At 53.7% G+C, this 13,226-nt stretch overlaps 1 protein-coding gene across 8 annotated transcripts in view; it reads right to left on the bottom strand.

Moving 5' to 3' along the window:
* The window catches only part of Cdh23 (cadherin related 23), a 373,574-nt gene that overhangs the window by 24,626 nt on the left and 335,722 nt on the right, over positions 1–13,226 (bottom strand). For 6 of the 8 annotated variants that reach the window (XM_023718494.1, XM_004623978.2, XM_023718498.1 and 3 more), the window contains 9 exons: positions 11,171–11,392; positions 10,790–10,909; positions 9,951–10,131; positions 4,972–5,105; positions 4,227–4,436; positions 3,376–3,483; positions 2,091–2,193; positions 1,201–1,326; positions 468–671 (listed from right to left, as the gene is read on the bottom strand). In XM_023718494.1, coding sequence (XP_023574262.1) covers positions 468–671; positions 1,201–1,326; positions 2,091–2,193; positions 3,376–3,483; positions 4,227–4,436; positions 4,972–5,105; positions 9,951–10,131; positions 10,790–10,909; positions 11,171–11,392 — 1,408 coding nt within the window. Of the gene's footprint in view, positions 1–467; positions 672–1,200; positions 1,327–2,090; positions 2,194–3,375; positions 3,484–4,226; positions 4,437–4,971; positions 5,106–9,950; positions 10,132–10,789; positions 10,910–11,170; positions 11,393–13,226 lie in introns of those variants that run through there. The other 2 variants (XM_023718509.1, XM_023718511.1) reach the window with 2 other exon arrangements.

Here is a 13,226-nt window from a genome sequence, read left to right as displayed (position 1 = left end):
TTGTGTGTGTGTGGCCAGCTCAGCCCACCAGGGGGTGGGGCTGGCAGGTATGTGGTGCTGGGGGATTGAACCGCAGTCCCTGTGCTTTGCTTGGCTTAGCTTGTTCTAAGTAGGTGCTTTAGACCACTGAGCCATCTCACCAGCCCAGGAACTTTTTAAAAAGAGGGAATCTGGCTACATAGTTCAGGCTGGCCTTGAACTCACTATGCAGCCCAGGCTGGCTTCCAGCTCATGGTGATCCATCACACTCGGCTTTGGGACATTCTTAAACACCATGCTACACACATAGTAAGCCATGGCTCACAAGGCGCTGGGTGCTGGGTCACCTGACTCCTACCCCATGGGCTCCCCACTCTCCCCACTGCCAGTTTCTCTCCCCAGAAGTGAGTTCTGTGTCCTTGTAGACTCCCAGTATCCTCTGACACCAACCCCTGCTTGGTGGGTGCTTAGGACGTGACCCTTATTACCTGGCTGGCAGTTCTCCAGCAGGTGGACAGTGAAGGCAGCAGGGCTAAAGGTGGGCCAGTTGTCATTGTCGTCCAGGATGGTGACAAGCAGTTGTGCTGTGCCATTGAGCTGCCCAATGTCTTCAGCCAGCAGCAGCAACTCCAGCATGGGGGGTGAGAAGGCCTCCCGGTCAATGATGACACCTGACCTCACAGTCACCAGACCTGGCACCCCATGCCACCAGCCAGGGAGAGGCATAAAAGGAAAGAGGTGCAAGGGGAGATGGTAAGAGCCACCAGGGTGGAGGGAGACAGACTAGGACAGGAGCATGATGGGTTTGGAGAGGACAGAGGGGCAGAGGATACAACACAATGACTTCCTTTCCCAAGTGTTCAGCCACCTGTTTTGGGAGGGACTGCGTGTCCCCTTAGCTGTCCCTGCATGGCTGTCCTTAGCAGTTCTCCAGGGTGCTGCCTGGAATAGCGCCCAGCTGAGGGTTGCCTAGCTTACTGGAGAGGAAGGGCGAGGCTTGGGGGCTGTGTGCCTTGGCTGAGGACTGGTGCCTAGGCAGGCCCTTTGCCTCTGCGCCTAGCTTCCTTCTGGCTCCTCCCACCTCCCCAGGAGCTGCAGGATGGGGATGCAGGCTGCAGAAACAGGATCTTTAGCACCAAGGATGATGCCCTGGATCTAGCAGTGGGACCCAGTGTATCCTGAGCCAGTCTTAGGGGAGCTGGTGGGGTGTAGAGGCCTCACCTGTGACATTGTTGATGTCAAATAGTCCGCTGTGAGTGCCCAGCAGCTGGTAGGTGACCACAGCGTACACATCCTCATCCGCATCCAGGGCCAAGATGGGCCCATTGAGCACTGTGAGGGGAGTCCCTGGGCCAGGAGGAAAAGCATCACCACAGGCCGACCCATGCCTCCCTCCCCCCTCCCCAGCCCAACCCAGTGAGCCATGGCTGACAATGGATGAGAGGGGAGGAGGTGAGGCGGACAGGGTGGGGAGGCCTCTGGTGGGCCTGCGGCAGCCCTGGCAGACTGAACGCAGATGCCTGGGGAGAGGCCTCAAAGCCCTACTGGGAGAAAACACAAGAGTGGTGAGCAAGGCCCTGGGATGCCAGAGCCACGTGTGCTTCCCAGCTGCCTTTGAGGCTGGCCACTCCCTGGGAGGGGCTGGGGCTCCCTGACACCTCCCTGTATCTCAGCTCATCTCTGACTCTGACCCAAGCTTTGAGCACTGGGTGGGTAGGTGGGGGGATATTAAATGTCAGATCCTGATTAGTGCACGTGGGGAGGGCAAGGCTCTACATTGGCAGATCTAGGGCCCCTAGTCCCCCATCTCTGATGACAGATGCCCCCCAGAGCCTCTGCCCCAGAAAGCACAGGGCTGTTCTCAGACCACTTTGGGGACCAATGACCACAACTGTCTCTTCCAGCCAGACCTGCGGCCTCTTTAGTGGCCCCTAAGAGGCCTGGCAGCCCCAGTCCCCAGACCTCTGAGCTGCTTCCATCTCCCTACCCCCACCATACCTTCTGTACCCACTGGATTCTATACACCATCATGTATGTGGGACAGACTTGGCACCTGAGGTCCTGGTGTCCCTTGGCTGGGCCAGGAGACCGTGGGCAGGCCCAGCACCTACCTGCAGGAGAATTCTCCATCACCTCAGCCTGGTAGGTGCCCTCTGTGAAGAGGGGGTGGTTGTCATTCTCATCCGAAAGAGAGACCACCAGCAAGTCGAAATCCTGTGGGTGCAGGACAGGACTAGGCTGAGGGCCCTACTCCAGCAAAGGGGAGTGGGACAGTGGGACACCGAGGCTGGCCATCAGGAGTGTACACTGAGGGTCCAGAGACTGGGCTCAAGCCCTGCTCTGCTAGCAGCTTACTGGTGACCCTGGGTCAGTCATTCCTTCTGTCTGGGTCTCAGTTTTCAATCCCAGCAAATGGGGGCTTTAACTGCTTAGTGGAGAGGAGGTTAAGGTCGTACGATCAGTTCTCTACTGGTAAGGGCAGTCTTTGGCGGGAAAGTGGGTCTGAATCCCAGAACCTCAAGGCCTCACACTGGGACGGAGCTGTCACAGCACTGCGCTTCATGCCTCTCAGGCCACAAAGGTGGGGCCCAGGCACAGAGGGAGGCGACAGTCAAAGCTGCATGGCCAGCGAGTTCCCTCATCTCCACGTCCCACCACGCAGTGCTGCCGCTTCCCTTTTGGGGGCCTTGAGCCCCTGAAACATCCACAGAAGGAAGGAAATGAGGACAAGGGAGAAGAAGCAGGAGAGAAAAGGAGCTGGGAAACCAGAGCAAGGAAGGAAGCTGAGTCCACCGAGAGAGAGGCCTTGACTGCTTTAGCCTGAAGGCTCCTCTGGCTGGACAGATGGGGAAACTGAGGCCCGGGAAGAGCAGTGCATTGGCTGAGCTTTACAGTGAGGAGCAGAGCTGGGATGAACAAGGCTAGAGCTCTGCCCCAGTCTCAGAGGTGAAAGGAGGAGGTGGACACTAGCCCCATAGGGGTGCTTGGCTATGCAACATGCACTCCTGTCTCGACTTTGGAAGGCAAACACAACTGCCTCAGAGCCTCAGTGTGTGGACTTGGGTGGGTGTGGGCTCATGTGCGTAATTACAGTGTGTGTCTAGGTATCAGTGTGGGCCATGAGCCAGGAGCAGTGCTGAGGCATTTCTGTGTGGCCTCCTTCGCCCTCACCACAGTTTTGGGTAGGTGAGGTCTTCATTTTGCAGAAGATAGAGGCAAAGAGAAGTCAGTCTGCCAAAGCCACATAGCCATGGGCTGTTTGAGCTGGGATTTGAAGCCAGTCCCTGCTCCAAAGCCTGTGCTCCTCAGCCTGGCCCTGCATCCCACAGGAGGAGTGATGTGCTCTCTCTGTGGGCCCCCCAGTCCCCACTGTACCCTAAGAACCCCCAGCCTCACCTTCCTGGCTATGCGTGGGTTCTCTGGGTTGTCCTTCACAGAAATGGTCAGCTTGTACTCTGGGATCCGCTCGCGGTCCAGGGGCCGGTTCACAGTCACGATCCCTGTCTGCAATGCATGGGGTTGGTGAGCCAAGCTACCACTTGGCCCCTGCTTTGGCCTCTGACCCACAGGTGCCCAAATGCCCCGCCTGCAGCTCTAGGGGAGGTGTGAGTCCCCCCCATGCACCTAAGAGGTGGTCCACTTGGCCCAGTGTGGGCAGCAGGCTCTTGCAGGGGAAAACACCCACGTGGTCCCAGAGGCACAGGCCCCATCTCTGCAAGTGAGAGTCCCAGGATGAGCCCAGATGGATACCAGAGATAACTATACCTCTGTTGAATACATTTGTAAGAGGCCACTCATTGGGAGAGGCACTAACAGACTGAACTGTGTAGAGTTTAATCAGTGACTGTGCTTTGGTTGACTGCAGGAAGGCCTGGGGCCAATACACTGATTCTCTTGGAAGCCAGTGAGTGCTGATTGATGGAGCTGCAGCCCCATAGGTTGCTCTAATTACTGCCAATTGGTCAGGTCGTTGGCAAGAATTCCTGGCTCTTGCCAGGGGCTGCCACACCGGGGAATGCTTCTGCTTTGTTTTGTTTTCTTTTTACTCAAACTCAGCTTGATATGATCAGGCTAAGGAATTCCCCTTTTAACAGGGCTCACTGGGGAATCCAAGATTCCCTGCCTGTCCATGGCTTCTTGATCCCTGTAGAAGAAGAGGAAATAGGGCTGGGCCACAGCCATCAAAAGCCTCCTCCTGGGGACAGCCTGGTTCCCACGGGCTGGGTCCTCCGGGGTCCCACGCCTACCGTGGCATTGATACGGAAGGCTCTCTCCCGGTTGCCCGCAGTGATGTTGAAGGTGAGAAGCGCGTTGCATCCGCTATCTGCGTCACTGGCCAGAACGTGGGCAACAGAGCTGGTGACGGGGCTGTGCTCACTGATGGTTATGTTCATGGGCAAGTTCAGCAGCACTGGGTCATTGTCATTGATATCCAACACTCGGATCCCCACCAGCATCTGGGGCCAAGTGGAGAGAGAGGCAGAAAGCCGGGCTAGTGGACATGGCCACCAAGGAGGGGGTGATGAGAGGTGGAGCAGAGTAACAAAGGGATGGTGAGAGGAGGGACAGAAGAAGGAAGATTAAGGTCCAAGGGCCAGCCAAATAGCTCAGCAGATTAAAGTGCCTGCTTAGGCAGAGCCCAGTGGCTGGGGTTTGATTCCCGGTGTGCCATGCCAGCCCCACCCCTGGGGTGAGCTGAGCCAGCAATTGAGACTGGGCGTGGTGGTGCACCCCTGCAATCCCAGTTTTTGGGAGGCTAAAAAAAGGAGAATCATTACGAGCCCAATCTACATAGTGAGACCCTGTACCAAATACATTAAAAAAAAAAAAAAAGGTTCAATAAAAGGTGAGGAGATAAGGATGAGGAGGGCAGGCAGAGCATGGGCAGGACCCCGAGAATCCCCGAGCCTGGCCCTTGAGCCGTGGTTCTCTGGGCACAGGGGTGTCGCTGCCTGCATGGGGCTCCATGGAGAGCACAGGGTGCAGACTCACCGTGGAGCTGAGCGGGGGCAGCCCCCGGTCGCGGGCACAGATGGTCAGGTTGTAGAAGGCGATGGCCTCCCGGTCCAGCTCCATGTCCTTCCGCACCCGCAGCACCCCCTCCACGGGGGAGATCACGAACTCCCCTGGGAGTCACGGAGAAGTCGAGTTAGCAGGGCTGTCCAGGCAGCATAGGCAGCCCAGCCTCTCCCCTCCTCTGGCGGCCTCCTGCCTGCCAGGGACAATGGGCACTGGTGGGCGGCTCCTCCATTGCCACAGGCTTCAGTTCCTCGTGGGCAGCACAAGACAGGGAAACAGGTAAGCCCTTGGGGTGCAAGTGGGCGAAGGTGCCCCTGCCTCAACCTGTCTGCCGTTCCAGGCTGACCAGCCCGTGCAGGCCCAAGAGTGACCTGGCTGAGATGGTGATACAGAAAAGCATGAACAGGGGATCAGGGAGATGGCTCAGTAGAATAAGCACTTCCCTGGGAAGCACAAGAGCTTGAGTTCAATCCCTGGTTCTGCAAAAAAAAGAAAGAAAGAAAGAAAGAAAAGAAAAGCACGAGCCCCTTCTCCACACGTACGCCCTTCCTCACCTCTGGTCAGCATGGACTGCGGAAGGCATGAGGCACTGTATAAATGTCCACCTCTCCCCAGTGCCATAGCTTGTGAACAAGGATGCGGAGAAGGGTAAAGCTACTACCAATCAATGTTCTGCTCATGGTGACCTCGTGGCACGGGGCCTCAGCTGGGCACAGAGAGGGTTTGCCCAGGCCTGAGGTGACCCAGGCTTCCTTACCGCAAGGTCTCTGCTCCTGCCTGGTCCCAAGATCAGTCTTTGGCTGGGCTGAAGCCCAAACGTCACTGAGTAAGACCTCGGGTTCTCAGACTCTGACCTATCCAGTCCCGTGTGTCCTCTGGAAAACCATGCAGGGCTTCAGAGGAGGGGGGTAAGCCCTTGTCCACTCTACACAGCAAGGTAATGACAAATCCAGGACTCAAACCCTGGGCTCTGGCTTCTGCCCACTGCAGCCCCTGGGCTAGTGGGCTTTCCCAACAGCACCCCTAGAGCCAGCCAAGCGGGACTTGGGGGGGGGCGGGGAAGGAAACACGGAAGCACACGAGGGCCCCAAAGCAGAGAAGGGGCTGGGCCTTGCTCTGGAGAGCAGAGAGAGCCAGAGGGCCCTGGGAGCATGCCTGTGGGCCTGCATGCTAGAGGCTGAGGCAGGGGGATCGCAAGTTCAAACCCAGCTTAGGCAACTTAGTGACTTAATGGTACTGTCTCAGCTGAACAAAACAAAATGAAATGAAACAGGTGGGTGCTAGGAAACAGGGCTGTAGCTCCGTGCAAAGCAAAGGCCCTGGGATTCAAACCCTAGAACTAGGCAGGTGGGTAGCGAGAGCATGAGCAAGGGGGACTGCTCCTCTCGAGTTGAAGTGGCAAGAAATGACTCCCTTCACCTTTCCTCTCCACTTTCGTTTGTATTCTTTTTCATACCAGGAATCAAATTCAGGATGTTGTGCTTGCCAGGCAGGCACTGTGCCACTATGCTAACCCCCCTCCCCCACTTACTTTGTTTTTTGAAATGGGTTTCATTATGCAGTTCAGGCCGGCTTTGTTTGTTTATTTATTTGGTGGCACCAGGGATCACACTCAGGACCTTATGCTTGCCAGGCAAGCACTTATTCCACTGAGCTATTTCTCCGGCCCCTCAGGCTTGCTTTGAACTCACTTTGTAGCTGAGGTTAGCCTCAAACTCACGGTGAGCTCCTGCCTTAGCCTCCCAAGTGCTGGGATTATAGATGTGTACCACCATGCTTGGCTTTTGCTCTGATTTATTTTATTTTATTTTTCTCCATGTTATTTTGCTTTTCTTACCCTTCAAAAAATCTATTTCTGGGTTTTTTCTTTTCTATCTTTATCTAATTCTATAAATATCCTTTCACTCCTTAATCCAATCCTTTGTTTCATTTTTCTGTTCTCCTTATCTACCATTGTTACAATTTTCTTCTTGCATTCTCCCATTCCCAGCCCCCAATATCTTGATAACATAACCACTAAGCTTTATCAATCTTTACACAATTGACACTGTTCTTCTTGCTGAATTCTTTTCTACCATTAGTCATGGTATCTTTTCGATCACTAATGAAGGCATAGTTACTGAGTTTAGTAGATATTTGCTGTTTGTCAATAGCTGCTTAGTCTGAGGATTTATACTATATTTTATTTATTTTTTATTATGATTTCTAATGTTACAGGGTCTCACTATGCAACTGAGACTCATAGTGACCCTCCTGTTTTCAGCCTCCTCAGCGCTGGGACTACAGGCGTGTGCCACTGTCCTGACTCTGTGGCTGCTCAGCCGGTCTTGGGAGCAGGGCTGGCTCTGCATGTGGTATTGAACCTAAAGTCACACGGTTGTCCCTACTACGGTAACAGGTTTTCTCTGTGTGCCAATATCTCCGTTACCCTTGAGGTATTAATACTGCAGTCTGTTCCCGAGAACCGAGCGCTGGGCCAATCCTCCCCTCCTCAGTTACCAAAAGTGGTTGGATCTTGGGTCAGAGGCAAAGGACTACAGTTAGCCACACCCTTAGAATAGCGCTGAAAAGCTGACTACAGAGCTCTCCATATCAGCAGCGAAGTCTTTCCATTAAAAGCGACTGCGACCCTCACAGCACACACAAACAAAAAACGACAGAAATAAGAAAAAAAAAAAAAAATCAACATATCAACAAAAATCTGGCCTCCCCAGACTCCCCACCCTCCCCAAATCCATCCATGAGGTAGTGAGGGGGAGAAAAGCAAAAACCACACAGTTGAATGACACCAGAGGATAATAAGACAAAAAGCAGATCTGGTTCTGCCAAAAAAAAAAAAAAAAAAAAGCAGATCAATAAGGTTCTCAGAGGGCCGTCCAAATAGCTCAGCGGATTAATGCATCCGGGTCTGCTGTGCTGGCCCCATCCCCCAGGGCCCGCTGAGACAGCAATTGGGACTGGGTGCGGTGGTGCACACCTGTAATCCCAGCTCTTGGGAGGCTGTAAACAGACCCTGAACACCCTGTAGACCCTTCCCTAAAATTAAAAAAAAAAAAGAAAAAAAAAAAAAAAAAGGCTCTCACTACACTTATAGAAGACATCACTAATCAGATACTTGAGGTAATAAATAAAGCAACTGGGATCTCACAGAAGACAAGAAAAGCTAGCTGAGCTAGACAAAATAATATAAAACATGAATGACCTGTTTAGCATAGATTGGAGTCCACGAAATGTTCCAAATAGAAATATAGGAGATAAAAAATTATGTTCGTAGAACAGGTGGTGGTGCTTGGGAGCTGAGGCAGGAGGACCAGCCTGGGCTGCAAGGTGAGACCCTGTCTAAAAAAAAAGAATGGACAGAAGAGACCAATGTGAAGACGAGAGAGTCAATTACAAGATATGGGTGCTTTCAAAGATCAAATAATTGCAAAAAATAAAAATAAAGCAAAATCTGGGGGTTGGGGAGATGGCTCAGTAGAATAAGTGCCTCCCTGGCAAGCACAAGAGCCTAAATTTAATCCCTGGTTCTGAAAAAAAAAAAAAAAAAAAAAAAGCAAAGATCAAATATTGGGGGATAATGTCCAGGGAGACAGCTCAGTGGCATAAGTGTCTGCCTGGCAAGTGCAAGGTCCTGAACTTGACCCCTGGTACCAAAAAGAGGGAGAAAGATCAAATATCTTAACAAGAAAATCTTAAGAAGAGAACATGAAAACTGGATTCCACAGATGTTAGAAAGACTACGATAAGGTGGGATAAGTGAAAAATGAGACAATAGCACAACGGGGAAAAAACAGTTTGCGGAGAGAATAAGAGAACTTCCCAAGTACTGTGGGAGGATTAAATATGCAGATAAAAGAGAAATACAGAACCCTGAAAAGCCATCGCTAGGGGAGCTTGTGGCTTATGTCCCCCAGCTGAAACTTGCCGTTGTCCTCGACACCTGGCACACAGCCAGCACGTGGTAGATGCTCAGTAAACAGTCACAGAAAGTCAGGATGTTTGACAAAGATCTGGATTTCTGAATCTCATTTTTATTTTCTTGAATATTTGTCCATCTATTTATTTACGGGGTTTTTTTTTTAATGCATTTGGTACAGGGTCTACAGGGTCTCACTACATAGATTGGACTTGTAGTGATCCACCTGTGTTCAGCCTCCCAAACTCCCCAGGGATTGCAGGTGCATGACACTATGCCCAGTCTTAATTGCCATCTCAGTGTGCCCTGGGGGTGGAGCCAGAACAGCATGCTGGGGATCAAACCCTGGCTGCGGCACTCTGCCTAACTTTAGTCAGGCACTTTAGTCAGCTGAGCTATCTAGCTAGCTCCCCCCCTTTATTTATGATTTTTTTAAATATATATATATATATATTTTTTAATTTTTATTTATTACATTTATTTATTGTGTGTGTGTGTGTGTGTGTGTGTGGCCAGCTCAGCCCACCAGGGGTCAGGGCTGGCTGGCATGTGGTGCTGGGGGATCGAACCGAGGTCCCTGTGCTTTGCCAAGCTTGTTTCAAGTAGGTGCTTTAGACCACTGAGCCATCTCTCCAGCCCCTTTTTATGATTTTTGAGGTGGACTCTCATATATAGTTTAGGCTGGCCTTGAACTCACTGTATAGCCCAGGCTGATCTGAACTTACAGTGATCCTCCTGCCTCAGCCTCCCGAGTGCTGGGATTACAGGCATGCACCACAACGCCTATCCTGGCCCTGCCATTTTCTATTAGATGGGGCCCATGACCCTCCAGGACTACAATCTCTGTTCCCTGTCCTTACGAAGAAAGTAGTGGGAGAAGATGATTCCCACCATCTTGTGGGTGGGTAAACCGAGGCAAAATTATGCAGTGCCAATCTGGAGTGTGTCTGGAGCTCCACCCTTCCCCTGGTACCCGCGTGCATGGCAAGAGGCCTCTGGGTTCTGCACCCCTGCCACTGGTGTGGACCCCACTCACCCAGTGGATCGCCGTCCACCACACTGTACTCCACCTGCCCATTGGGGCCCGAGTCCCGGTCGTGGGCCCGGAAGGTCCATACCCTGGGCCCCGGCTGGCCTTCAGTGACATCAAAGGGTCCCTCGTAGTCCCGGGGAAAGGTGGGCACGTTGTCATTGATGTCGTTCACATTCACCAGCACCTGAGATGGTGGAAAGGCTCTCCTGGGGCCACTTCGCAGCCAGTGTGTGTGGGCCCCACGTGTACTGCCTCGGCTGGGTCATCAGCTCCTTCACCTGCTAACGTGGCCTTGTATAGCCAACTGGTGGGGCTCATGGACACGGGGTGGGGGTCTTTTTTTGAGACAGGGTCTCCCTATATAGTTCACACTGGCCTTGAACTCACTATGCAGCCCAGGCTGCCCTCAAACTCATGGCGATCCTCCTGCCTCAGCCTCCTAAGTGCTGGGGCTACAGGCATGTGTCATGACACCTGGGAATCCCTCTTTCGCAGGTGAGAAAATTGAAGCTGAGAGAGGTTATGTGGCTTGGCCAAGTTCTCACAGCTAGGAAGTGAAAGGGCATGGATTTGAGTCCTTATTCATTTGATCAGAGTTTATGCTTTTCCCGTAAAGAGATGGAAGGCAGGGCTTTGGGTCTGATTAGATACAGCCACACAGAGAGGTTCAGGGGCCTCTTCAAAGCCACACAACTAATGTGGAGAGCTGCTGGCCAGGAGCAGACCTCCTGGATGTAGGCATTCTCCTCGGAACGTTCTTCCCCTTATTCCTGTCCCTCACAGGAGCTTCCTGGGTCCTGTACCCCCAGGCAGCACTTTGGAGCTGTGCCTTGCCCACCCACCGTGGTGGTCGATGTGAGGCGGTGGGACAGGATGGGGCACTGGTCCGTGGCGGTGACTATCAGGGTGTAGCGGCCGTGGCTGATCTCGTAGTCCAGCTCCTTGATGGCACTGACGATGCCCTGGGGGACACAGAGGGAACAAGGGTGGGTCAGTGGGGGATGGGTAGTGGACCTGGGCACCCTCTAATTGGCACAGAAGGTACAAGGCCTGGACACCCTGGCACCACAGGGGCCTGGCACCCTCTAGATGAGGGCTCTCCCACCCGGGACCCCAATGTCCACAGACTCAACCCGCATTCCCCATCCCACGATGCTGCCGAGCACCTGCCAACCCCCAGGGGAGTCTTGCCCTCCTCCCAGGCCCCACTGTCAGCTGCTCACTGTGCGTCTGCCAATCCGGAAGGTGTTGATGATGTTGCCCGCGATGATGGCATAGACAACTGTCCCATTGGGCCCCTCATCTGGGTCCAGTGCCTGGACAGTGATGAGGCTGGCATTGACTGTGTCTGGGCCCTCGTCTAGTGATACTTCATAGTGAGGCTGCTGAAACTTGGGGGCATTGTCATTCTCATCCACAATGGTCACATACACATGGGTGGTGGCCTGAGGAGAACAGCAGGGTCAGGTGCCTTGCTCAGGCATTAGAGGGACTGAGGTAGATCAAGATGGTGAGGGAAGGAAGTCACAGGCTGGTATTTGCATCCAGATAGCACTCACACCACTACTGCTATGTCTATGCCTGTGGAAGACATCACTAATCAATCATTACTGAGGTCAGATGCAGGCTTTTGATCCTCATCAGCCAGAAGCCTAGTGATTAAAGCTGGCATGTGGGATGAACACCAGAAGCCACCCCAGCACAAGCTTTGGGCTGCTTCTCCTGAACAGTGACAATGAAGCTACAGGCACTGATCACTGGTGAGGGGCCCAGGAGTCCCTTGGTCCCTGGCAAGAGCACAAGAGCACCATCTGCAGGCAGGGAGAGAATCCCACCATTTCTGAGCCACCTCCCAGCTCCCTGAAAGTAGGTCTGACCATCATGTAAGCTGCTGAGGGTAAGAGAGGGATTTTTCACAGAGCTGCCCTGCAGGCCTCCAGCTTCTGGACCAGACCCAGGGAGGGTATGGTCTGCCTCCCTCTGGCTTCTGGATGAGAAGGAAGTCAGGCCTCAAAGGCTCTCTCTGTGAGTCATCCCGCCTTGCCCCAGGCTTTAGGGAAAGTGGGCTTGAGGCTGCTGAACTGGTCCCACACCTTGGGCAATGCACGTCTTACCTGATGCAACCCCCAGAGACTCAGGGCTGGACAGTGTGGTGGGGAGGAAGTAGAAGAAATGGGGGAAGTGCTCTTGGAAGGTGACCTCTGGTTGGGTCACCCTAGAGTAACCCCCTCCTCACCTCTGCCAAAGGGCAGCCAGATGGAAAGAAGGCATAGTGCCCTTGATCTCAGTTACCTTAGTCCCCTCCCTGGGAGGAAGAGAACATGTGGTTTGCCAACAGGAAGGATAAGGAGTATCTAGGTGGGGTCACAAGGCCAGCATCATGCTGAGGCACCTGGATTATGTCTTGGCCACCCTTGACACTCCTGTCCCAACCCAGTGTCCTTTCTGGCTCCAGAGGGACTGGGCCTGCACAAGGCCACTGAGTAATAACATGACACACTCACTTTTCCTCTCCTGTGGCCTTCCCACCCCCAGAGGCAGGGCCAGGAGCCCCCAGAGAGCTCGTGACACAGCTCAGGACACCTGGAAGCCACCCATAACTCTTGGCTCCCAGTCTGTTCCAACAGCCTGATTCCTGACGCTGCTGGACTCTGTCTGCCTTCACCCTGGGGTCACCTAGGGGTGCCAGGTCCATAAAGGGCCAGCAAATCAGGGCTGGGGTACACTGGGCACAGCAGGCTTTTCCTCCCTCTCCTGTGACCCCTGGTCCCCTCTATGGCAGTGAACACCTCTCCACACCCAGCTTGTGGTAGAACCTCAGAACCACATGGGGAGGAGCCCCTCATCCCCAGCTCTCAGGAAAACAGAAGAGCCCAACAAAGAACCAGCGGGTTGCAGCTTTAGGCCAGTATGGGAGCCAAACAGGGTGGACAGAAAGGACCAGGGATGCTGACCAGGGAAGGATCTGAGCTGGGCCTGGAGGGGTGACCAGAGTTTGGGTAGGAGAGGACAGGTGCTTGGGTGATGCTGTGGGCAGTAAGAGAGTGTGGGGGGTGTCCAGGACGTGGGGGAGGGAGAGCTGGTGCAGAGCCAAGGGGCAGTGGGGCCTGGGCAGAGGAGGAGCCCAAGGAGGCTCTGTGGGACACCCTAGCAGATCCTGCGCGCTGGAGTCCTGGTTAGGGAGATGCCCAACCTGCTTGCAGCATGGCTGCTCGTGTGCACAGACTGGAAGGGCCTTGGGCACTGATCTACAGTCAGGCCCACTTCAGCTTGCTTAGC

This window comes from Octodon degus, unplaced genomic scaffold (genome assembly GCF_000260255.1).
Source record: "Octodon degus isolate 3935 unplaced genomic scaffold, OctDeg1.0 scaffold00005, whole genome shotgun sequence".
Lineage (NCBI taxonomy): Eukaryota > Metazoa > Chordata > Mammalia > Rodentia > Octodontidae > Octodon > Octodon degus.
Note: the sequence above shows the minus strand (reverse complement) of the source record. Positions and strands in the feature narration are given on the sequence as shown.